Raw genomic sequence first — 26,336 nt, 5'->3', positions numbered from 1 at the left:
CCTAAATGGTTAAAAAAACACGAAAGTTTTTCCAATGTGCGCCAAAAATAAAGTAAATGGGTGGAAATATATATCTTAGCAAAAATTTGTACAGTATGTTTGCACATATTTGATATATTACAAATGAAAATGTGAAAAAATGACAATTTTTAAGAAAATTTCCCAATTTTGCCACTTTTCATAAATATACACAAATTCTATTGGTCTATTTTTACCACCTAAATAAAGTACAACATGTGGCGAAAAAACAATGTCAGAATCACTGGGATGTGCAGAACCCTTAGAATAACGGAGTTATTCTGTGTTAAAGTGACACATGTCAGATTTCCAAAATTTGGCCTGGTCATTAAGGCGCAAACAGGCTTGGTCACTAAGGGGTTCAATTAAAAAACAAACATATCTGGTTTCCCTGGCCCCATAAAAGTCCGATCTTTTAAGGCAACACATTATTTACCCCGCACAGTTAACGCTGTCAGAAAAAACAATAAACAACACTGTAATTGTACATCTTTGGTCTCCAAGAAAAAATGGAATGGAAAGTGATTGTTATGTACTCCAAAATGATACTAAGGCCGGCTGCACACGGCCGTGACAGGCTCCCGCGGCGGAGCCCGTCACGGCGCCCCCCAGAGACCCCCAAACTTACCTGTGGATCCGGTGTCCTCGCTCCCGCATGATGCTTCAGCGTGACGGGCCAGCCACGTCACATGACGCGGCGGCGGTAGGCGGAGAGGCGATTTCAGGCTATCTTCCGCTGTGCTACAGCGGAAGATAGTGTGAACGGACAGCTTCCATTGCAGTCAATGGAAGCCGTCCGCGCGTACACCCGCAGCAAATAGAGCATGCCGTGGGTGAGGACGGGAGATTTCATGGTGCGGAATTCCGCGGTGGAATTCCGCACCGTGTGCCCTGAGCTATTAGGTTCAACAGAAACTAATAGCTGCTGGCAATGCAGCGGATTTTTGCCGCCAATTACGCGGCGGAAATCGGTCCGTGGGAAGGAGGCTTAAGGCCTCATGTCCACGGGGAAAATCAGGCCCGCTACGGATTCTCCATGGAGAATCCGGAGCGGGTCCCTCCTGCCCCGCGGACATGAGCGCTGAAAATAAGAATAAATCAAAATTAACTCACCTCTCGCACGCTCCGGATACTTCCTTCGCTGCGGCGTCATGGTCCAGATTTTTTCATGCTCCATTTTTAAAAAAATCCCTTTTATTGACCATCCGCGGGTATTTATCTACCCCGCGGGTGGTCAATGCATCCCTATGGGGTGCGGATCCGCGGGCAGGAGAAGAGTTAAAATCTGCTTCGGATTTTAATTCTTCTTTTGCCCGTGGACATGAGGCCTAAGACCTACTGCAGGACGTCTCGTAAAAAATGAAAAATAAAAAGCTATCGCTGTCAGAAGATGGTAACAGAAAATAATTGTTTTTTCTCCAAAAATATTTTAGATTTTAAAAGCAAAAAAAACCTGTATAAATTTGGCATCCTATTAATCGCACTGACCCATAGAATGAAGTTATCATGTCATTTTTGCTGCAGTTTGTGCGCCGTAGAAGCAAGACTCCCCCAAAGATAGCGCAATTGTTTTCTTCCCCATTTCGCTCCACTTAGAATTTTTTTAACGTTTTTCAGTACCTTATATGGTACATTAAATATTACAATTGAAAAATACAACTCGTCTCACAAAAAGTAAGCCCTCAGATATCTACGTCGATGGAATAAAATCATTATGTTTTTTTTTTTAAAGTGGGGAGGAAAACAAAAACTGGATTTTTTTTTTTTTAAAGGGGGCGGTCCTTAAGAGGTTAAATGAGCATAATCTGTCTGAAAAATCTATATATATATAAAATTGAATGTATGCGTGTCTGTCTGTCTGTCTGCGTGTCTGTCTGTTTGTCCTTTATGCGCTACTACACCATTCATCCGATCGCCATGAAACTTTGGGAAGTTGTTGAGTACACTCCTGGGAAGATTATAGGCATAGTACAACTATCGTATGATAAATGGCGCGCGTGCGAGCGTCGACAGTTACGCCCCCCCCTCCCCCGTAGATCATTTGATTTCCATCATTGCCACCAATTCTCTCACTTCCCAATGTCGTAGAAACATGAAATTTGGCACGAGCATTGATTATGTCATAAATAGGAAAAGTTAATGGGTCCCAACTCGATTATTCAATTCTAAGCGCCAAAGAATTAGCGTCCAAATTTTACGTACGGAATCTAATTTTCTCACTTCGCGATGTCATAGAAACATGAAATTTGGCACGAGCATTGATTATGTCATAAATAGGAAAAGTTAATGGGTCCCAACTCGATTATTCAATTCTAAGCGCCAAAGAATTAGCGTCCAAATTTTACGTACGGAATCTAATTTTCTCACTTCGCGATGTCATAGAAACATGAAATTTGGCATGAGCATTGATTATGTCATAAATAGGAAAAGCTAATGGGTCCCAACTCGATTATTCAATTCTAAGCGCAAAAGAATTAGCGTCCAAATTTTACGTGCGGAATCTAATTCCATCACTTCCCAATGTCATAGAAACTTGAAATTTGGCATGAGCATTGATTATGTCATAAATAGGAAAAGCTAATGGGTCCCAACTCGATTATTTAATTCTAAGCGCAAAAGAATTAGCGTCCAAATTTTACGTACGGAATCTAATTCTCTCACTTCCTGATGTCATCTATATATATATATATAAATGAATGTATGTCTGTCTTTCTGTCTGTCCTTTATGCATTACTACACCATTCATCCAATTGCCATGAAACTTTGGGAAGCTCTTGAGTACACTCCTCCGAAGATTATTGTCATAGTACAACTATCCTACGATAGGTGGCGCGCGTGTGAGCATTATCGACATTTATGCCCCCCAGACAAAGATCGTTTGATTTCCATCTCAAGCACGAAAGCAAAAGGCATTACGAGCAACGGGATGAGTGTTCAACTACAAAATTATGCATCCGCCGAACGTTTCGCTTGACAATTGCTGGATATTGATAATGCTGTGGTAAAATGAAAGCTGTGCTGTGATTGGTTGCTATTTCTTATACTGCTGAGGCAACATGAAAGCTGTGCTGTGATTGGTTGCTACTTCTTATACTACTCAGGTTACATGAAAGCTGTGCTGTGATTGGTTGTTATATATTATACCACTGAGGTAACATGAAAGCTGCGCTGTGATTGGTTGTTATATATTATACTGCTGAGGTAACTTGAAAGCTGCGCTGTGATTGGTTGTTATCTAGAGATATAAAAACGAATGTATGTATGTATGTCTGTCTTCGCAGCAACGCGCGACGGGTAAGCTAGCATTAAATATTTTTAACCCAGTTTCTCTTTAAGGCATTGCCTGAAAAACCTTTTATAATGTAGTACTATGTCCTGTTCCCGTGTAACACATAACAGAATACTTCAGCTGCTGAGCGGTATGTATAGTAGCTCGATGGCCTTTTTAATTGTTACCGAAGACGTCTCGCTGTCATCTGCTTATTTTGCAGTTACATTTCATCCTCATTAAATCTTCTTGCTGTCTTTTATTGATGAAATGCTGCCTTTTATGTATTCAGATGCCTACTTGTTAACTAGTCTGAGGCCGCTGAAAAGACTGTCTGCTACTCTTTGCACACTGATCATTCAGCCTTTCCATAAATGCCATTAACACCTGTATGCTGCTGACATCTTGCTTTCATGGCAAGGTAGGTCATCTTCCTTTTAATTTTGCAAATGTGCAGAAGTGACAAACATTGGGGACATTCCTGCTAACAATGCCATCTGCTGCCTGCCATGATTGGGCAATAGTCGAGCTCTCAGATGAGATGTAATGGGAAAAACACAGGAAACCTGCTGACTTTTACTCTAAGGAAATTTACTGTCAGCCGGCACTTAACACGTAATGTGTTTGCAGTGAAGATCCATGCCATAAATTTACTGCTTTGACTTGAAGTAAAAGCATGATGAACCCTCAATCTTAGTTCAAGCATTCAGTTCGTTAATCAGTAACATTGTTTTATCATTATTAAGGACAGAAAAGAATGACTGGACCTGGTATGTTTATCACCTGCTGCACATGTAAAATATATTGCTATTTGTATAGCGCTAACTTATTCCACAGTGCTTTCAAGAAATTTATTTATTTACCGCCCACCAAGCTGGGTACTCATTTTACCCACCTCAAAAGGCTGAGTCACCCTTGAGTCGGCTACCTGAACCAGATGGGGATCGAACTCACAACCTTCAGGTCGTGAGCAAGAGCTTAGGACTGCATTTCAGTTGCCTTAACACTCTGCTCAACACATCTAAGACCCAATGTCTACGGGCAGGTCGGATTCCGTGTGTGGAATTTCGCACGGAATCCAGCCCTGCCCGCGGCTGATGACCCATGCGTATCTAAATTTTCTGCCGGCTTCTGTGCATGGTCCTCACAGCTCGCCGTTGGACATGTGAGGTACAGTTATTTGTCTTTTTTTTTTTTTTTAAATCTACTGCTTTTCCGTGAATCCGCGGCCCGTCCGCAGTATGAGCTGCGGGTGTGCCGTGAATCGGACGGCTTCCATTGACTTCAATGGAAGCCATCCATGTGTTAACCGCAGCAAAATGGAGCAAACAAATTTGCATGCTTTAATTATTTTGCAGGCACTAATGGTTCCCTATGGACAGCTTGATTTGCGGATCTCCTGTGCGGGTGCCCTGCGCGGATTCCGCAAATCAAACCCGCCCATTGACATTGGGCCTAAATTGAGGAAATTCATAGAAATATCGAGGATACTGCACTTAAATTTAGATTCAATAGGGTGTGTATGTTATATACAGTATATACTGATGTGCCAAAAGTCATTGGACAAGAATTAATATTGTGTAGGACCGCCTGTAGCCCAGCGAAGTATAGCAACTCAACATGGCATCAATTCCACAAGTGGACGAACAATGTTTGGAGGGATGTTGAGCCAAGCTGTATATATAGCAGGCACCTGTCCAGGGGTGTAGCTGAAGGCTCATGGACCTGGATTTAAAAGTTCAGCTTGGATCCCCCATGTGCAGCCCAAAATATGCATACACAGCTACCTTTTATATATCAGACAGCATGTCTTAAGAGAACATTTTTAAGAGTGCTTTCACGTGGACACCAATATTTGCATAGGACATTTCGGACTTGGCCATCGTGGAAACCTGTACCAAAATCTGCATGGCTCAATGTTAGCCATGCAGAATTAGACGTGGAATTGTCCATAGAAACACAAATCCTGTTGCGTGTTTTTAGAAATATTCCACCCCTGTAAAGGCACCCTATGAATGATGGGGCTTAGCTGTAAGTTATAAGCTGTAACCCTTTCACTGCTGGGAAGGTGACCTGTGATCTTCACACAGCAGTGAAGCAGTGAGGACAATTAGTTATGAGTGTTAGGGTTATTCATTGTAAACATTCCACCGAGCCCTGTAGCAGTATAGCACATATAGCAGGGCTGTGGTGGGGGGCACATTACACAGTGAGGGATTTCTGCAGTAACAGCAGGAAGGCAGCATGTTGTCTGTTATTTGCAAATTCATGTGAGTCTTCCACAAAGGAAAGTGCAGTCTATGGAAATAGTATATGTCATTGTTGGCTCTAAGTCATAAGTAAGAGGATAAAAACCTGCCATACCTCTGGAGCCAAAGCCCAGCAGTGGTAGTGGTGAGGGGGCCCTTGGGCCGCCCTAGTTCATGAGCCCAAATGCATTGGTAGACCACTGCACCTGTCAATGACATGTTTAGGCAGATCAGTGGACCGAACCCATGCCATAAGAGTACATTTCACACCAGTATGGAACCACCACCAGCCTGCACAGTGCCTTGTTGGCAACTGGGGTCCATGGCTTTATGGGGTCTGCTCTACACACGGCCCCTATCATCCCAAAACAATTGGTACCATGGCTCATCAGACCATACCACATGATGCCAGCCCTCTAAGGGTCCAGTTAGCAATTTCACAAGCCTAGGTGGGGCACTGTGTCCAGTGTTGTGTTAATAGAGGAAATCTAATAGGTCTTCTGCTCCCATAGAAGCTAAAGAACTCTGCAATGACCTGTGGTAATTGCTTATCTGTTCACACGGACAATTTGAGCCATTAGGCCACTACTTGTGATCATTAGGCAGCCGTGGGCAGCCACTGTGGGGGGTAATGTTTTTTATGACGTATTCCCATTATACCACTGATACTGTGGATTGAGGACTGTTAACTGCCCGCACAACTTCAGAAGTGGAATGTCCCATCTGTCTGGCGCCAATTACCACGATAATTCACTTCATCTTGCCATGAGCATACTGGCCAGTGTTCACCTCACTCACAAGATAACAGCCCACAACATCACCTGAGGTAGTGCCACTTCACAATCCTTTTTCTTACTGCTATCCCATGATCAGTACAGACACTAGTGCGTTTTGGGTTTTATAATGACAGCTGACATTGCACAATGCGCACACTAGGCCCAATGTCCACGGGTGGATCAGATTTGCAGAATATCTGAAAAAAATTGCGAAAGATGCCTAAATCAAGCTGCCCGCAGGGAAGCGTGGGCGTCCGCACATGAATTAAAGTTAAAGCATGCAAATTTGTTTTGCAGACCTTTTGATCCGGAAAACAAATATCAGTCAATGGAAGCCGTCCAATCCACGGCCCATCTGCAATTAAATTGCGGACGGGCCGTGGATTCTGCAGGAAAGCAGAAGTTTAAAAAAAAAATTCCAATGTGCATGTTCGGCGACACACCAGCCGGTGCTTACGCACACATCTGCAGTGAAGAAAATAGAGGACCCGGACAGGCTCACAGAAGACCCAGATGGGTAAGCAGTGTCCTCAGCCGTGGACAGGGTCGGATTCCGCAGTGGCCTCCCGCATGCGGAATCCAATCTCCCCATTGACATTGGACCTTAGTGTGACACATTGAAGCCTTTTGTCTCTATTTTCAGTCCGGCTGATGCTTTATTTTAGAACAGTCTTTATAAATTTACGGCTATGATAAAAATGGACCATAATTAGAGATGAGCAAGTATACTCGCTAAGGCACATTACTTGAGTGAGTAGTGCCTTAGCCGAGTATCTCCCCGCTCGTCTCTAAAGAGGGGGGGGGGCGGGGGAGAGCAGGGAGGAACGGAGGGGAGATCTCTCCCTCTCTCCCCCCCGCTCCCCGCCGCAACTCACCTGTCACCCGCACCAGCCCCCGAATCTTTAGAGACGAGCGGGGAGATACTCAGCTAAGGCACTACTCGCTCGAGTAATGTGCCTTAGGGAGTATACTCGCTCATCTCTAACCACAATTAAATATAAGGCATAACTAGACCAGGATAATGCCAAGATTGGTGTTAGCTCTGGTAGCGAAAGCTGGCGCTTCTGTATCATGAACAGGGAGACTTTTGAATGCTGTGATACATTCTCTTTAAAGTGGGTGCATGGTTTAGAAAACTCATTTTCCAGTCCCCTGTAGGTTCTTCTGAGTTAATAGAAGGATCAATGTTCAGGTCCCTCAGAGTGGAGAGTGGCTATAAAAAGCGCTGTCGCTCTGTAGGACCCAGCATGGCCGTGGATTACCTGGACAGACCTTTGAGTTCAGTTTGAACTGCAAAATGCTTAATTTTCTCTGTGGTGGTGCAGGTAAATCGGATGCTTAATACCATGTTCCTACATAGGTTGCAGCGGGGGCACATATTATAGCGGGACTACCTATAATCTTATTGTCAGGGGACCCAACTAACAAAAAGGTGTTGTCCAAAGCAGATGAACTCTTTAAAACATTTTTCCAGTTTTGTGGATATTCTTTCTTCAGTCGGTGTATTACAGGAATGCCATTGATTTCCATCCCAGGAGAACATTTATAACTAGCTAAACCAACTGCAATGGATATTACATATAGATGTTTTGTTACATTTGGATGGACTGTTTATAGTAAGTATTTAAAGATAGGATCTGGTTAAGTTGAAGCATTCACAATTCTTTCATAATAACTAAATTGCAGTTCTAATGTAATGGTACTGATTTCCAAATACTTGCTCCCCAAAGCTATTTGCATTGTACTTGACGGCATCTGTATGTTCATTCTGCAGTACATGTGGGACTTTTGTTCAAACCTTATGCAATATTGATGAGTTGACATAGCGCTAGGCCTTATGGCTTGGAAAACAAGCCCAGACAGCATGTGATAGATACCTCCGGTATGCCTTTTTGTTTAATTACCCGTCAAGCATTACCAGCAGATACCTTCCTATCATGATTGATAAATAGCACTCCATATGTTTTCTGACTAATGCATAGTCAAGTTGTATAATGTCAGCTTTTACATCAATGTATTTAGCAGGAGTCCTATTTCTAGGTCTGATGAAATAGAATCTGTTATGATGTGCAGTTCATGCGAGTCTTTTATCTTCCTAAACCCGGAGAGCGTTAACGGTTCGAATACCCAACTGTTACTGCGGTAATTTCTGCAACACGTATTGTTCACTTGCAAACTATAAGCCTTCCCCATGGATAATATAGACAAATACCTCTTAGACCGTACACTGTTTTATAGACATATATGAGATTAATGATTCTTCATTATAAAAGAATGTTGTTAATATGCTTATTAAGAAAGGATCGGGAGATGCTCTCTTTCTCTTGGCATAATTTACATTGTTGGAGGCGAAAGCAGGTTGACAGGCTATTGTGTGATCATAATTATGGATGCAAAGAATGCGCCAGTCTACAATTCATGTGAATATGGTAAACACATGATAAGTAAATTAAATGTTTTAATTTACATGAAATAGAGTTAAGGAAAGGTCAAGGAGGCCTGAAACCAAGGAGGCAAAAATTCACATTGTGCATGCCATTGTAAAGTAGAAATAATTTATTTCATTATTTGATCACTAGCTAAAGAGTTATTCCTAGTTTACAAAGTGAGGGCATATCAATAGTATATGCCATCGCTTTATGATCAGTGGGGATTCAACCCCTGAAACCATCACTGATTTTGAGAGACACCCATCTACGAGTGTGTTTGATCTCCTTTGGCCTTCAGAACTACAGCAGTGATCGTGGTATAGATGTCATCAGGTGTTGAAAATGTTCAGCGGGAATATTGGTTCATGTGGACAGGATAGCTTCTTGCAGTTGCTGCAAATTAGAAGAAGGTATTGACATGCTATGAATGGTTGACAGGAAGGATTCATTCATTCATTCATTCATTCATACTGGTTGCGCCAAATTCTGATCCTTGCATCAGCATGGTGCAACGAAATCTGGATTCATTCGACCAGCTGATACTTTTCCACTGCTCAGTGATCCAATTTTTGCACTCTTTTGCCCACAGGAGTCTTGCCTTTCTGTTTCTCTTTAGACACAATGATTATCGCTCAAAATTCGCTCAAAAGCCGTCTTTTGAGCGATAACCATTGCGCCCGTGTGACTAAGCCCTGATACCTCAGCAGGCAGCGCTAATAAGATTCTCTCAGCTGCTATCCCGCTGGCAGTTCTCAGCAGGACACCAACTGAAATTGTGGAGATAAAAAGTACCTATATACAGAAGACAGTGCTCCAGCTGTCTTCTGCACACCCCACTTGGAGCGCTGAGCTGTATCCCAGCTGAGCACTCTAACAACACAGCAGCTGTATACAGAAGACAGCACTCCAGGTGTCTTTTGATTACCGTGCTTGGAGCGCTCAGCTGGATGCCAGCTGAGCTCTCTGAGAACACAAGAGCTGTATACAGAAAACAGCGCGTCAGCTGTCTTCTGCATACCCCGCTCAGAGTGCTCAGCTGGATACCAGCTGAGTGCTCCTGCTGGCTTCTGTATACAGCAGGAGCCTTCATTTGCACACTAATAAGCTCTAAAGTAGCTAATTAACTACTTAAGAGCTTATGCAAAGTGAATGCTCAAAACTGAGCGATCATCTTGCCATGTAAATGCACACAACAATTATCGCTCAAAAGATTGCCCATTTAGACACAACAGAATCATTGTGTCTAAATGGGCCTTTGAACAGCAATGGCATTGAAACTAGTTGTCTGATGTTATAGCCCAATTGTGCAAAGGAACGATGAGTTGTGCATTCAGACTCTAGTTCTTCAGAGCGGTTCTTGACATCCTCCTCTGACTCTTTTGTCAATGAGTTGTTTATGTCCACAGGATCCCCTTTTGCTGGATGTTTTTCCTTAATCACACCATTGTTCGTGTACAACTCAACACCATTTCACTAGAAAACCCCACAAGGTTGACAGTTTTAGGAAAACTGGCCCTGGCCAGTCTAGATTTATCTATGCTAAACACGAACAATTCTGGGTGAATAATCGGCTACTAAGATGAAAAGCCATGATTGGTATGGTTTTACATGATCTTGTGGAGATTTTTAATAGAAACCCAATATACAGTTTAAAAGTAGATACAAAATCTCATGAAAATGACTAAAGTCCAAAGTTTACATCTTTGTAGACTAAACAGTATATCATTATCAACTGCTAGACCACAGAGCAAAGACCAAATGATGTTCGGCTGCCAGTTTCTCCTCTGCTGGCTTCAACCTAGATGTGGTAAAACTTCATCCTAAGGCCTTAGTCACATGGGCGTTTTTTCGCGCAATTTGCGCATCGCATGACGGATGCGCATGCGCAAATCGCGTGACCGGCGCTGAAAAATCGGGCGAAAAAACGTCCGAAAATCTGCTCCTAGCCGCGTTTCATTAGAAACGGGCCGGAGCTGTCCAGCACATTGCATTCAATGGAGCCGGCAATACAGCCGGCTCCATTGAAAGCAATGCGCTGCGGGCGAGCCCGGGATGAATGCTGAATGAGTTGCCTCTGATTGGTCACAGCCTGACCAATCAGGGGCAGCTCCCGCTGAGCCAATGAGAGGCAGCAGTCACTCACCCATTCATGAATTCATGAATGGGTGTGTGAGTGAAACCTGCCTCTGATTGGTCAGGCTGTGACCAATCAGAGGCAGATCATTCAGCAGGCGGGGATTTTAAAGCCCCGCCGGCTGAATAGTGCCGAGAAGCAGTTCAGGAGAACTGACAGCGGCCGCGGCAGAACTCCGGCTGCAGCGGAAAGGTGAGTATACAATTTTTTTTTATTTTAACACATTTTAGGATGAATTGCAGGGAAGGGCTTATATATTTAACCCCTTCCCGACAATTCATCCTGCGCACGCCGGCAGCCCATTGCTTTCAATGGAGACGGTTGTATTGCCAGCTCCATTGAATTCAATGGGCAAACATCGTTCTTCTCTGCCACAGCTGTTACAGCTGTGGCAGAGAAGAATGATTTGTCTTCTATATGTTCTCAATGGGGTCGGCGCTGCTGCCGCCGGCCCCATTGAGCGCATATAGAGAAGAGAACAGGAATCACAGATCGCAGATAGGTGCGATCTGCGATTTCTGTTCTATAATTTATCGGACGAGTGCATAAAAAGCGCTCATGTGTCCGATACCATTGCAAAGCAATGGTTTTATAAAATCGCCGGACGCATGCGCAAATCGCGGCTAAAAACGCCCGTCTGACTAAGGCCTAACCAGGTTTTGCTTCAGTTGTCTTGTCACCAGCCTCTTCTATTGAAACACTATTTGGAAAATCATAAAGGGGATTAGGTATTTCAACCAGTTCTACTAACCAGCAGAATTATGTAGAAAAATACAGGTTTCCATCATGCGTATGCACTCAGTAGCTTATTTGCTTGTTGATAAATACCATTATGATCCTGTCTTTTACTAAGTCATTTTACATTTTTACTTTCTGTCTGATAGGCCTCATGCCCATGGCCGAAATTCCGTAGTGGAATCAGACCCAGTGCCCCCCAGAGACACATACTCACCTGCTTGGATCCACAGCGAGTGTCTTGTCTGGCGAGCCAGCACACATGCACAGTGCAGCGCATGATCGGCCGGCGCTGGGAGGTGATGCAGATTCTCGCAGTACTTCTGCAGTGCTCACAGCGGAAGTATCACGAAACGGACGGCTTCCATTGACTGCAATGGAAGCCGTCTGTGCGATTTTCCGTACAAAATAGAACATGCTACGATTCTGCTCTACGAGTGGAAAATGTGAGCAGTTGATTTCCACTCGTGAGCAGGGGAGAATCGTTTAACATAGCATGTCTATGGATGGACATTGCTGCGGAAATCGCCGCGGGTGTCTGACTGCGAATTCCGCAGCGATAATCCGTCTGTGGGCATTCAGCCATAGTAGGAAGATTAATAAACATATATGATGCCCCCTCCATTCCTAGGAGCCTTTCCAGCCATCCTTCACATGAAAAGGAGTGCCCACATCCCTTCCTTTTTTTAAGATAGGGAGGGTACTTTTATTTCCCTAACTGTGTTATGGTGTATCAAATAGGGACAGATGAGTGAGCAAGTTCAGCATTGCTTAGGAGCCTAATCTGGAAACATGCTTTTTTCAGTTGTCTCACTAAGACCGCCATTTATTTTAATGGCTCCCATGTAATGCTACATTTCACTTGCAAGGACCTCTACTAGGGAAATGTGTTTCTGCTGTGGCTTTTCCCGGTTATAACAGTTGATAGGCTGGAGTTCTTTTTACAAACGATTTGTCTTCATGAAACAAACAATTTAATAAATGATTCATATTTGTTTCCTAGACATTATACAAAGTACCGTAGCACTTTCTATCACCCTTTGAAATCAGCCAACAATGGGGTCTGTTGGTTACCGGTAAGGTGTCATCATTTTGATGCCTTTTTGTCCAGTCAAATAATACGTAATCGGTGATGGAGTTTGCAACACATATGTGAACATAGCTGTAGTTGATATTTGCTGCCTGCCATAAAAGTCTGCCAGTCTTCTCCTGAGCAAGAAACTCCGAACTGACACTTTCTTAGTATTAGTCCGTACTGACACTGTGATGATGTGCCGCTTGCTGCTCAGGATCCTCTGACGACATTTTACAATGATTAGCTAAGGTGGATACGTCCTTTACATATGTTCAGATTCATAAATTAAGGTCTATGGAGGCCTTCAGACAAAATGTTTTATTTGAGGCCCCTCCTTCTTGTTATACAGTATCCTACAAGAATATTGCAATTATGCGCAGAATACTGCCATCGGGGTATTTTTTTTTTCAGAAAAACTTCACAGACAAAGAGGAAATTACAGACAAATAGAAAAGCTAAAAAATAACCATAACGACGAAACACTCTCTCGCTCATCAGGAGAATGGGGAGAAGAAGAGGAGGGGATGAGAAAAAAAAAGGATTTTTGCTACCTGACTACATACAGCATAGATATACTTTCTATGGCAATTTAAATCTTACATGCCGTTTTATTTTTTCTGTTCTGCATACTTTGATAATTAAACAGAATCGGCCACTTTTAATTTGTTATTATAGTGCTCTGCATGTTCGCATAGAAACTGTTTCTTGTTTTTTTTTCCCATGTGCTTCCTGGGTGTCGATCCGGATAAGCAATTTTCCCTCTTTTCTTTCTGTATCCACCCCAAAATTTATAAATAAAGAATTTATATTTAAAATAAATAAATAACCATAAGATAGTGTAATATGCTGTATATATCTGTAACTCGGAATACTGATAGTAACATCAGCAGCTTTTACTGTGACCTGTAAAATTGGGATAATTACAACCACAATAAGGCTACCTACACATGAGCGAGCGCGATCTTGGGCCAAGAAACTTGGCCCAACGTGCGTTTTCACAGCGATGCGAGGCGTTTTTCTGCCATGTTAGAGGACCAATCAGCAAGTGTTTCCAATTGTTCTCAATAGAAAACCTTGCATTAAAGGCCGTGCAATGTGTTCTACTGAAAGCACCAAAAGAGAGGGGTTCATATCATGTGAGATTTGTGCGTCTTGCAATGGAAAAATCTTACGCGAGTCTCTTAGCCTTGCGAAACTGGCCTTACGTGAAGAAATACCTCCATCCTAAGAAAAAGAAAAAAAGAATCATGGACATGGATGGATTTCCTGTTATGAAAACTGATCAGAAGCCCCCTATATATAAGGGGTTGTCTGAGAAATGGCCATATGCTCAGCTCTCCCTGCAGCCACTGCGTTCCGCGCTAGTGCTTGGTCCCCCGCATTGGGCCTTGTCAACAGCTGTAGAACTGCCAGGTTTATGGGACATCACAGAGGCTGCAGCCATTAACAGAGCACAGAGCTCGGACAACTTCTATAACCTGGTAAGGACCAAGTGCCGTAAATTTAGGGTGCTTGGCCCTGGGCTTTAATCTCAGACAGTGGTAAAAATATGGTGTGGGATTTAAGTTTCTGCAGTGTAGCAGGAGCAGGTCAGGTTCTTGTCTGTTAGTCACAGCCAAGGACCTGGAGGAGAAGGCAGAAGCGGCTTTTAAACACTACATACGGCATAGATATACTTTCTATTGCAATTTAAATCTTACATGCCATTTTATTTTTTCTGTTCTACATACTTTGATAATTAAACAGAATCGTCCACTTTTAATTTATTATTCTAATAATGCTCTGCATGTTTGCATAGAAACTGTTTCTTGGTGGGCGTGGTTTGGAGCATGAGCGGATAGGACGCAGCGGACAGAAGCTCCCGTCAAACCCCGGCTTCTAACCTGCTTATAGGGCTTCCATCGGCTCCAATACACCACATGGGATGCAGCAGAAGATACAGAGTGCAGGGGACCCCGGATCACAGCAATTCGGGCCTCATGGACACCTATTTCGGGCACCAGTCCAAGATGGCGCCGACGACGACTTTGAGGGGGGGAGCCTCGGCTCTCGGGTTCCGACGGGACTGCTCACCCGCCGCAGCAGGAGGATGCCAGCAGCTCCCCAGCCCTTCAGACGAGCAGGGATGCCTCGGCACAGCCACAGAGAGCTCAGAGGCTCCAGCGCGGCCACTCATGATTAGCTCCGCACACCGCCGCCATTACTATGAGGGAGCCGGCTCTGCACCTCACACTTAGACTCCTTGCACCAGGCCGCTACGCAGAGCTCTGCTGAACATCAGGTGAGCGGGGACTTCTCTCCTCAAAGAGTACAGAGGTCCCAAGGAGGACACATACAAGTTGCCCCGCCCACCGCCGCCATTACCTCAAGTGGGATAGTGACACAGACTGTGACACAGGACCATCACTCAGAGCTTCCTTGTGGCCCCCTGGCCCCCAGCATGGAGCATCTGTGGGACCGCTCACCCACCCAACTTGGTAAGTTTTCCCACCTGAATGCAGCTGGTGGAAAGAAGATGGAGCACACATAGCTCAATCAGGAGCTGAGAGGGGAAGGATCAATGCCTCATATGAAATGCAGACCCGCAGCGGAGAGTCTAATACCTCCGAACAGCATCAACAATCTAGTCAGGAGGAGGATTCCCTTGCTCAGTCACCCCTCAATCCCAAGTGGGACAGCCGGGACCCTCCCTGCCCCCCACCAGACCTAAATCCTCAGGAATCCAACAGGAAATGCTGACCCGTGGGCAGGAGGAGATAGGGATGCAGACAGAGATGGATGGGACTGGAAGGCGCACCTGCGTGCTATCCCCACCAGAGGAGAGATTGATGCCTTACTAATGAAAACGTCAAGTTTACAGATGCAAGCCATAGAATCGCTACAAGCGGAAATCCATCACCTCAGACACAGAGTAGTGGAGTCAGAGGAATCACAAGTTCAAATCCATTCACACATTAGCGAACATGACCGCATCCTGCAAGACCACTCTATTCAAATCTCCAACATTCTGACACAGCTAGATGACATTGAGAATCGTAACAGACGTAACAATATCCGCATCAGGGGCCTGAGCAAAGAGTTAGAACCATGAAAAATAGAGCGGTGGGTGAAGGGATGCTTTGGGGGCTTACTCAGAAGATCTGCAGATAATCCAATAGAAATAGACAGAATCCATAGATCACTAGGACCCAAAAATGTGAACCCTGCTCGCCCCCACGATATCATATGCAGGATTCATTTTTATAAAGAAGATTTAATGAGGAAAAACAGAAAAGAAGGGCCCATCAAATACAAGGACTCTACTCTTACTGTGCTGCCTGAGGGTCAAGAAGGACCCTTCAGCTCCGTAGGGCCCTTAGACTTTTGCTCAATGCACTAAAAGACAATAATATTCCCTACCGCTGGGGTTACCCCTTCCATCTCCTGGCAGGAAGAGATGGAGTCACAGCGACATTTAGAGACTTGAGCGATCTTCCCAAATTTCTCGCCAAGTTCGAACTACCCATGATATCCTTATCAGAATGGCCTAGGTGGCTGCCTCAGCCTCAACACCCACTAGAGTCGAGTGGTGCTCAATTGGCTCCGCAAGCAAACGCCAACACCCGGGGGAAAGGACCCCTCGGGAGAATCCCAGACCCTGATGTCGTTCTCTTCTACTATTACCTTTCTGCGCACATCTGCTGGCATAATTGTTTCCTCCTTATCTTCAGTCGATCCCCAGCGGGTCCCAAGAGACACTCATATTTGCCCGACTGACTTACTGGGCCGATATAGAGCCTACATATCTTTTGATTGAGAGTTGTGTATATTATTTGGGCTCTGCGGCCCTATCACCAACCCACTGGATTCTTTCCGGGAAATGGAGGCCGTGGATCCGGGGACCCGGAGAGGGGAGAGGCGGCAGAAATATTTGGAACCTTGCTAACAATAACATCTTCTGCTTCCCATCTCCCATTCCCTTTTTTTTGCCTAAAGAAGCCCTCAACATAGCCAAACACCCGAACGGGTGCATTAGTTCCAGCCGGGACACGGGGGGAGCGGGACCCTCCTTATTCCGGCCTCAACCACGTCCACACTAGGTCAGCAACACAGGATGTTGCACCGACATCTGTCGTTAATTAGTCGTGTTCGTGTTATCACGTTTTTCTCTTTGTTTTTTTGTTTTTTTTTTCTCTTCCCTATTCTCCCTACTTTTTTTATTTCTCTCACATCTGGCTGTCTTGGTACGTTTGTCGAGTCTTTCCCCACCCTTCCTTCTCCTCCACCCTTCCTTTTCCCCAGCAGGTCCTTCCATAGATACCTCAAGGGCAGGGGCACCTACTCCAGTTTCTCTTCCTTTTTTTTCTCATCTCTTTGTTTTTCTTTCCCCTTAATTATTTTTTTTTACATTTTAACTAAAATAGTTAAAACCGTTACAACAGTCTGAATATATCCTCTCAGTTTTCTGCATATGATAGTCTGTATACAGACCAGCATCTAGAGGGAAACTTCGGGTTTCCGAGGTCTGGTAACTGTCTGGGAGTACCGTTTAGGGGAATTTTTGTTTTCTCAGGAGCTCATCAGACGTGGTTTGATTTGTTGTCTATGTTAATACTAGTTTAGAGGTGCTCTATTTAAGAGGAGGGCTCGGCTTATAGCCCAACCAACAGCTACATCAAGGCCCACAGATCCCTACTCATAGCCTCACATTGATGATGCTGTTTATGGTCCCCTTGATTTCAGTTAGTTTTTCCTCTGGGGCTTTTTTTTCTCTTCTCTCCCCCTCTTGGTCTCCTCAGTTTGGAGGTAATTCATTGGTAAACCTTCAGGAAGACTTTAGCCTGGGGGGGGGGGGGGATTCCTTTTTAAGTTTCAGAATGGATATGTCTCTAATGTTCTATGGAATGTTGTATGTTTTGTCTAAGAAAATTCAAATAAATACATTTTTGAAAGAAACTGTTTCTTGTTTTTCTTTTCCATGTGCTTCCTGGGTGTCGAACTGGATAAGCAATTTTCCCTCTTTTCTTTCTATATCCACCCCAAAACGTTTAAAACAGAATGAGGTACCCGTTCCTGTGCTTTATTTTAATGTAAATACACTAATTTTAAAAAAAAAACACAACTATTAATTTAAAAAATCCTTTTTTTTTAAGCTTTTTAGCTAAAGGACTGCCTGTGACTATATAGGAGGTTGGCAACCTTGACTGCAGCACCGCTCCGCCGCTAAACATTGTCTCTATTTTAATCCAGTCCTGTTTGGAACCTTAATGGATTCTTTCATGTGAACACGCACTTATTTTTCACTTTTATTCAGTTTGGGCAATACATCCTGAAGGCTGTTGTAATTATTGATTATTTCATAAGTGAGCCTCATATGCCACGCTGACTGATGCATTACAGTATTACAGTACAGTATTCTGCTTTCCATAGAACCTAGTTTAAAGGTACCTTCTGTGGCCACTGGATGTCAGAATTCTTCTGGACAAAGTTTGGATGCGCAGAACGTGTGCTGATTAAAAAGGAGAATAGTAGGCAATACAGTTGGGCTGATATTTTAAACAAAAATGTTATATAGATCTAAAACGTTAGATAATATAGGAATCTGAATTAACCATGTATGGGCAGCGGTGCGATTGTTGTTATAGTTATTTATAATAAATTATGGGTTTTATTGACTTTGGTGAGGATTTATGCTGAATATTTTTTTATTTGAATAGTACTAGTAAGAAAAGATTTATAAAATATTTCTAACATTGGGTCCTAGAACTATTTCATGGTTAAACAATGTGTTATACACTGAATATGGCATTTCTTCACCATGAAGTGTTTAAAATATAAACTATTTGTGTCTTCCACTTTCTAAATTGACATAGGAGGCGTAGGAATTGCTTATGTTTCCCCATTTACATAGGCTGTATTTCTTTCTATGCCCCTACTTCACTTTCACATTGTCCTCTAGTTTATTTTTCTGTATTATCTAATTTACAGGCTAGCTCTTCCAGTAAATCATTTTGGTTCTTTTGATACGTATCATAGTTGTTTTCCCACCCAACAACACTTGCATATTCTCGTACAAACCTTAATATCTATGGGGCAGATTCACCAAGTATTTACTCAGTTTTCTGGCATAAATTAATTGTAGGTAGAGATGAGCGAGCATACTCGGATAAGTCTGTTACTCGAGCGAGCATCGCTCGTCTCGAGTAGCTGCATACTTGTCCAAGCACACGCTCGGGGGGAGCGGGGAGGACAGTAAGAGAGATTTCTCTGTCATTCGTCATTCAATCGTTGGCCATGTTTATCGATTATCAATAAAATTTGCGTGATCCAACAATTTTTGGGGGATAATAATCGTTATTTGTAAAAGAGGTCTTATTTTCTGAGTGCTTATTTAGTGTACTGTTTTTGTTCTTCTCTCCAGCCTCCTTATGCTTTGTACCACATCAATCGGAAGCTTACCTTGGAGCCAAAAGTAACCATCAATGCCCGTATTGTAGTAGTGGGCGCATCAGATGTTGGCATATCTTTCCTTGAAACACTTGTGTTTTGGTAAGATTCCTTTTTCTTATCAATTATATTCAAGGATTAATGTATAGAAGAGCATGTTTGCACTTTAATGGAAATTTGAGTAGACATCTTTCTTAGTTCCATTCTTCACTCTTTCATCCTGCAATGGGGGAACTAAAAATCCTGCAGATAAATAGAAATACAATTGACACTTGGATACACAAAAAAAGAAAGTATTTTACTCTTATTTTAATTAAAAAAAACAACCTTTATCCTGTTCAGGGCCCCACGTCAATACATTGTAGGGGTTGTAACTTCTAGTTTTGCTGCAGTAAGCAGATAGCTCTATACATTGTGTAGTGGACGGCATTGGTACTGCAGACTGCGTCCCATTCACTTCATTAACATAGTATGTTAGACTGAATGAAGACAATGTCCATCTAGTTTCTGTCTTGTAGGACTCAGCCTGCAGTATTAACCCAGGCCACTATGCCATGTACGGAGCTGGCTGCCCCCTGCAACAAAACAGCTAGAAGTGGGACAACACCTTTCAGTTAGATGGGAAATACATAATTAAGGAAGGAAGACCAGAACTAATTAGTAAGATAGAACAAGTATAGCCAGTAGGGTGGTGGGCATGGTGGGTACAAGTAAGTACAATAGTTGAAGCTTTTTTAACCTACTTTATGCACTTTATCTTAACCCTTTCCAATCCACTGTCTGATCAGCTGGGATCTTGACTGCAAGTGTTCAATTCTCCTACAGGTTAAGTATTACACAGTTCCCATTTAAAGTAATACTCAAAGCCTGTGGGCTGAATATGGCCTGCCATGTTACGCGGCCCGTGAGGTTCAGACACAGAGGGACCAGCTCTCCATTTTGCAAAGAGGACACAGCTGGTACTTGGCAAAGGCGGCAGCAGGTGCCATCTTGGATTCTGAGCTGCAGTGCGCACCTACACATCACCCTATTTAGCAACTCACAGGTGGTGGCATGGCTTTTACTTCCTACCTAGGAAGGTGACTAGTGTGCCCGGGTAGGACTGTCAAAAAGGTAAAAGGGGAGAAACCCCATCATAGTGCATAGAGCTCCTTAGCAATGTTAAGGAGTAGTTACATTTAGGGCTCATGCACACGGGAGTATTCAGTTTCGGTACATGAAATACGCAGGATTCTCATCGGCCAAAACTGTGCACATTCACTGCGTATTTCAACATTCTTGCATTTTTTGCATGCGTATTCACTGCGTTTTTCACATATGGAAAAAAATCACAAGAAGGTCCCACAGATTTCTCCTGCCTTCACACATAAATATACAGTGAATACACATGTATCGTGTGTATTTATGCAATCCAGTTGACTTTAATGAGCAATTTGAGTTCATAACATGGACCAAAATGGGACATGCTGGGATTTTTTCATGCAAATCAAATACATCCATGACAAACAAGTTTGAATACTCGAATGCAAATCAGTGGGATTTAAGATGTCTATTACTTGTGTAAAAAATACACGCGTAATACAGTGTGCAAATAATCCCATGTGAATGAGTCCTTGTAAAGGGTCCTCTGAAGGAAACCATAATGCTGATGTGGCTTTCGATGAAAATGAGTTTGACACCCCTGCTGTAATGCATATAGACTTGTTGAGTGAGATACATTCTATGTAACTATAATATGCTTTGGGTAGTAGATGAAGTTCCTGAATCGCAGACCGACATGTATTAAGCCAGAATTTCTTAAAATGGTATTTGACAATGGGTTTTTTCAACAATGCAATCTTTGAATTTAGTAGAGCTGATGGAATCCACTAGGAAAACAGAACAACCAGTCATGTGTTACATGTGGGCAGGAAGCAAGTACAGACGTCACCAACATGTTAGACCAAGATGTTATTTATGTCCTCTATGGACCAATATAGACGTAGAGTATATCACAGAAAAGCAGGGGTCACAAAATAGGGCGAATGGTAACAGAAATATGGGAATGGGAACGCTATCCCTCACCAAATTTGGTGTTGCAGATCGTGCATAGAAGCAGGGCAGTCGCCTCGATAGGAGCAGCTCCATGTCAAGAACCTAGGGGGCTTAGTTGTTCCATAGATGGAGGATATAGAAGATGTTTAATGCAGATGGAAAGAGCAGTGTATATACATAGTATAAAATTGAAATGAATAAGCCCAACACAGAATAAACAGTCACAGCTACTTAGCCACTCACCAAACTCCTCATGGCACCCATGTAGAGGTGGGCTTGGCATAAATACGTTTCCATTATGGCTGATTGGCCAGCTATGGGAAACACCTCCCTGTTGACCAATCAGTCCATATACCACAGGAAATGTTGCAGCAAGCTTGTGGAAAAGGGCACATTATACATTGAGCCTACTGAGGGATTTCTGACGAGTAACGACCCGGGGAACTTCTGCAGTGCGAGGAAGTAGGCACTCAACCCCAGCTCCGAATGACAGGGCGCACGGTCACACCCTGATGTTGTGACATCACCCCGCCTCTACTTCCTGATTGTGGCCTGGCCGATGCGCCATAACAAAAAGGCTCTGTTTATAACTCCATGCTTTATATAAAAGCTACTTTGAAGTAATAAAGTTAAATAAAGTCCAGATCCCACGGCAGCATGATATCACAGGGGTGTTTTTCTCTATAACTTTCTAACTGTTCCCCAGCATTATTCTTCTATGTATTGTGACAGCTGTTCTAACCTGTATTACTGCTGTAAAATGATTTTTAAAAGTCCTCATTATTTCCACTTGTATGAATGTCATTGATGTCCTAATAAATTAATAATGAAATAATATACTATGAAAACATTTACCATCAATTTATATAATTTTGCAGCCACTTTTGCAGTAGATTTAAAAGGTTTCTTTTATTGAAAACCCTGCGATTGAAGCAATTTTGCCTTTAATCCCTTAAAGAGGAAGTCATTTTCTTATTATTTTTTATGTAATTATTTTAAATTGTTTGTATCCATGGTTACGCAAGCACATTTGGGTACCTTTTTACGGTAGTCCTCAGAATATAACTGATTAATTAACTGTAGCGCAAGAAAGAGCTTTTCAACAAAGTTCAAATTCCACATTAAATATGGCACAGGCTTTGTTTGTCAGAAATGTACATAGCGGCAGTTTAGTATCGGGTAGGTAGATCATTATGCATTTCTAAACTGGAAGCGATGCCTGCTTATGGAGTATTGCCTTTATTTTATTACTAATTACAGGCATACTGTTGAGAGGGGATTTTAGTGCCTGTAGATTTTATGGCTATAACTTTTTTGTTATGTTTTTCACATAATTTTTATGGGTTTTGTTTCTGTGACCCATATAGCGCTATTATTTTCCTTTTTTTCTAAATATTTTTTGTTGTTGGGAAATAAATAAAAAGCAAAGAAAAAAGCTTTCAATTTCCATTCTAACTTCTGATAGTATACAGTTGCACTAAAACAAAGTGTTAATGTGTGCTCTACTTCCATTATTTAGTGATAGGGGATACTGTTCTAGTTCATGGGGAACTCTCCTACTTGTGGTGTTTGGGGTTGGCCGTGATTTTGTTTTTTCTTTTCTTTGTATCTTTTTAATTACATCACTTTTTGCTTTGCATGAAAAACGCCTCGCATCAACAGGTAAAATGCACATAAGCGCATTCTCTTTCCAATGTCGCGCTTTCCCGTGTGAAGGCAGACTTAAGGGGTATTCCCTTCTTACCCCAACGTGGCTTAGATGGGAAGAGCAGCCCATACATCTTCACCAGTAATCACATCCACTGGATGGGTGAAAACTAATAGATTGGTCGAGGTCCAACTGCTTAGACCGCTACTGATCCAGAGAGTGGTGCACCCCTGTCCCCTCTGTTTCATGGTTAAAGATGCAGGCTCCTATTTCTGTAGCGTAGTGGGGGAATGGAGCCGCTGGTCGCAGATGCACATCAGTGGCTTCATTCTTCTCAAAGGCACAGATACATAGCAGAGCGCTGTACTTGGCTATATCAGCCCTGTCTGTCCCATAGAAATGAATGGAGAGTTGCTGCTCCATTCATTTCTATGGGGTAGGCAGAGATAATTGAGTACAGCACTCGGCTATTCCTGTCTGTCCAATTGAAATGAATGAAACGATGCTGCTTCATTCATTTCTTTAGGGCCAACAGAGATGGCTGAGCACAATGCTCTGATGTGTGTCCGTACTTTTGAGAGGAATAGGGCCGCTGCTGTGCATGTGTGACCAGTGGCTCCATTCCCCCACTACACTACAAAAATGGAATAATCTTCAACCTCATTCTTGGGATCGGCAGGGGTCTCGGTGGTCAGACTCCCATGAACCTATTAGTTTTTACTCATCCAGTAGATGGTTGCAAACTTGAAAGAGATGACCTATAACTGGAATATCCCTTTTACACAGCAAAAGGCAAAGGTCCGACATCTGATTTTGGAGGGACCAGCTGACTATCTAATGTACATCGGGGTCTTCCAGCTGCCCAAATGGCAGATTTTGGAGGAAAAGGATTGGTCAATTTGAATAGCCTTTTTACCTGCAGGGGTGCTGTAGCTATTGGCCATCAGCTATGTAAATGATATGGGAAGCAATCACATTAATTATTGCCAGCTACTGTATTATATAAAGGTCCTGTGAGGACAAGCGGTTTAGACCTTCGAATGAAACTATTCTGGAATAATTAAAATGTTATTGCAGAATGGTTGGAGATCGGTTTATGTGTTTCGTTTTTACAGCATTCAGTGTTGTAAACATGATATTTGAGCTTTTTTTCTGTGGGTCAGTGTGATTATGGCAATGCCAAATTAAATGATCATGTTTTACTACTTTTACAAAATAAAAAGCCTTTTTAAATGAAAATTTACATAGTGTTGCCACATTCTGAAACTCATAACTTTTTTTATTTAACAACAATACTGGTACTGGCAGAGTCTAATAGCCTTCTGTTCTGTAAATGACAGTTCTGAAGGTCATTGTTAGGTCTTAAGCTGCCATAGAAGTCCATGCGTACTCTGCATTGTAGGGGTGGGCAAATGGAATGAGAGAAGAAACCTCTCTCCTCTGTCTAACTACTTAGATGCCACAGTCACTATTGACCATGGCATCTAAGGGCTTAAATTCTTGGAATCTCTGTTTCAGGTGGGTGTAAGTTATATAGCATAGATTGCACTTGTTCCATAGTGTGACATCTGACTTATATGAATTGAATTGTGTGTTCCTCTCTACATATCTATTGATTTATCCTACTCTCAACATTCCTATTATTTATTCCACTTTATAACTTCTATTTTTTTCACATTGACATGTTGCATATTTCTGATTTTCTAATACACATCAGATGTGTGAAGAATTTTTTACATAGCAGTATGGATATGTACTTTTATAGTGAAAAATTCCTACCATTCTTTACTTTGTTCTGATGTGTAGTTTTTGAAACACTTTTCCTAGACTTGCACAGGACATAGTGACCCCTTTTTCAAAAACATTGCTAGTTGCCTTTTCTTCCTTAAAGGGGTTTAGTCATTAAAGCAAAACCACATTCCCCGCTGGGCCCTTCCTAAAAAAACAAATGCCGGCTGAAAGCTGTGTTCCAGGGCTCCAGGAGATGTGAGTATACCCTTGTTTGTTATTTTAGGCAGAGCTCAGATGGGGAATGAGGTTTTGTTTTAATGACAAAACCCCTTAAAATATTTAGGAACCCTAAAGTATTGGAGAAATGAAATGTGCTCAAAATTATGATGTTGATACTTTATAGGTATGTCTATTACATAAGTTTAGTTATGTGAGTGGCCATTAGTGGGCTTAAAGGGGTTGTCCCGCACCGAAATGTTTTTTTTTTTTTTTTTCAACAGCCCCCCCCCGTTCGGCGCGAGACAAACCCGATGCAGGGACTTTAAAAAAAAAACGCACAGCGCTTACCTGAATCCCCGCGCTCCGGTGACTTCTTACTTACCCGGTGTAGATGGCCGCCGGGATCTTCTCCCTCGGTGGACCGCAGGGCTTCTGTGCGGTCCATTGCCGATTCCAGCCTCCTGATTGGCTGGAATCGGCACGTGACGGGGCGGAGCTACACGGAGCCGCTCTCCGGCACGAGCGGCCCCATTGAGAAAAGAAGAAGACCGGACTGCGCAAGCGCGTCTAATCCGGCGATTAGACGCTGAAAATTAGACGGCACCATGGAGACGAGGACGCTAGCAACGGAACAGGTAAGTGAATAATTTCTGATAATTTCTGTATGGCTCATAATTAATGCACAATGTACATTACAAAGTGCATTAATATGGCATACAGAAGTGTATAGACCCACTTGCTTTCTCGGGACAACCCCTTTAAGGGCAGACTCCTTAAATAAAATGTCTAGCAGAAAAAGGGTTCTTTCTGCTCATTTAACTGGAGACTAGATGTGTCTCTAGGAATAAAAAGCTTCTTCAATCCAGAGCTCGGAGTCCATTTGGTCCTTGACGTTCCAAGGGTTGGACGTCTACTGAGCTTCTGCTGCCTAGTCTGAGAGAGCCTTAACCCTTTCCAATCCAATTTGTATTCTGGTTTTCCTAGGGGGCTTACTCTTTTTCTGCCATTATACAACATCCTATCTGCTGGCTAAAGCCAGTACTGCATGAGGTGACACGTTGGATAGGCTCTGACAGCAGAGAGCCTGGCAATATACAGTAAGAGAACCCCGACGGGCGTCTGCCAACATCGGAGCTGTACAGCCTTAAATCATAATGTCTTCAGAGGTCAGACAGTGGATTAGAAAGGGTTAAAGTCTGACAGGGAAGGATGCCCCCTAGTGTGACACCCTTGAGGGTATGATTAATGGACATTTGCTAATAATATACTAAGGCATTAGGCTGATTATTAGTTAGGATTCAAGATCACGTGTTAGTCAGAGTTCTGCTAGCCAGGTATTGTTTTGTTGGCATGTGCACTGTGATGCTTGTTACAACAGTGTGACTATTACTTGTTATGAACTTCTTCAATAAAAGGCTGGTGTGTCCAGTTTTTACTAAAGCTACAGAAAGAATTTGAATCTCTGATGCGTTGCCACTTGCCACCCATCTGATGGAGAAGAGATTGTGGTCCTGTAATCTAATAACGCCCAAATTGTTACACTACAGTATGTTATATATATTGCATATCATGTAACCCTTCATGTGACATGTTT

At 42.8% G+C, this 26,336-nt stretch overlaps 1 protein-coding gene across 3 annotated transcripts in view; it reads left to right on the top strand.

The window, feature by feature from the left end:
• Positions 1-26,336, top strand: part of CFAP61 (cilia and flagella associated protein 61) — a 332,916-nt gene that overhangs the window by 146,985 nt on the left and 159,595 nt on the right. For all 3 annotated transcript variants that reach the window (XM_066595763.1, XM_066595760.1, XM_066595761.1), the window contains exon 18: positions 19,085-19,212. In XM_066595763.1, coding sequence (XP_066451860.1) covers positions 19,085-19,212 — 128 coding nt within the window. The remainder of the gene's footprint in view (positions 1-19,084; positions 19,213-26,336) is intronic.

This window comes from Eleutherodactylus coqui, chromosome 3 (assembly GCF_035609145.1).
Source record: "Eleutherodactylus coqui strain aEleCoq1 chromosome 3, aEleCoq1.hap1, whole genome shotgun sequence".
NCBI classification, from domain to species: domain Eukaryota; kingdom Metazoa; phylum Chordata; class Amphibia; order Anura; family Eleutherodactylidae; genus Eleutherodactylus; species Eleutherodactylus coqui.
Note: the sequence above shows the minus strand (reverse complement) of the source record. Positions and strands in the feature narration are given on the sequence as shown.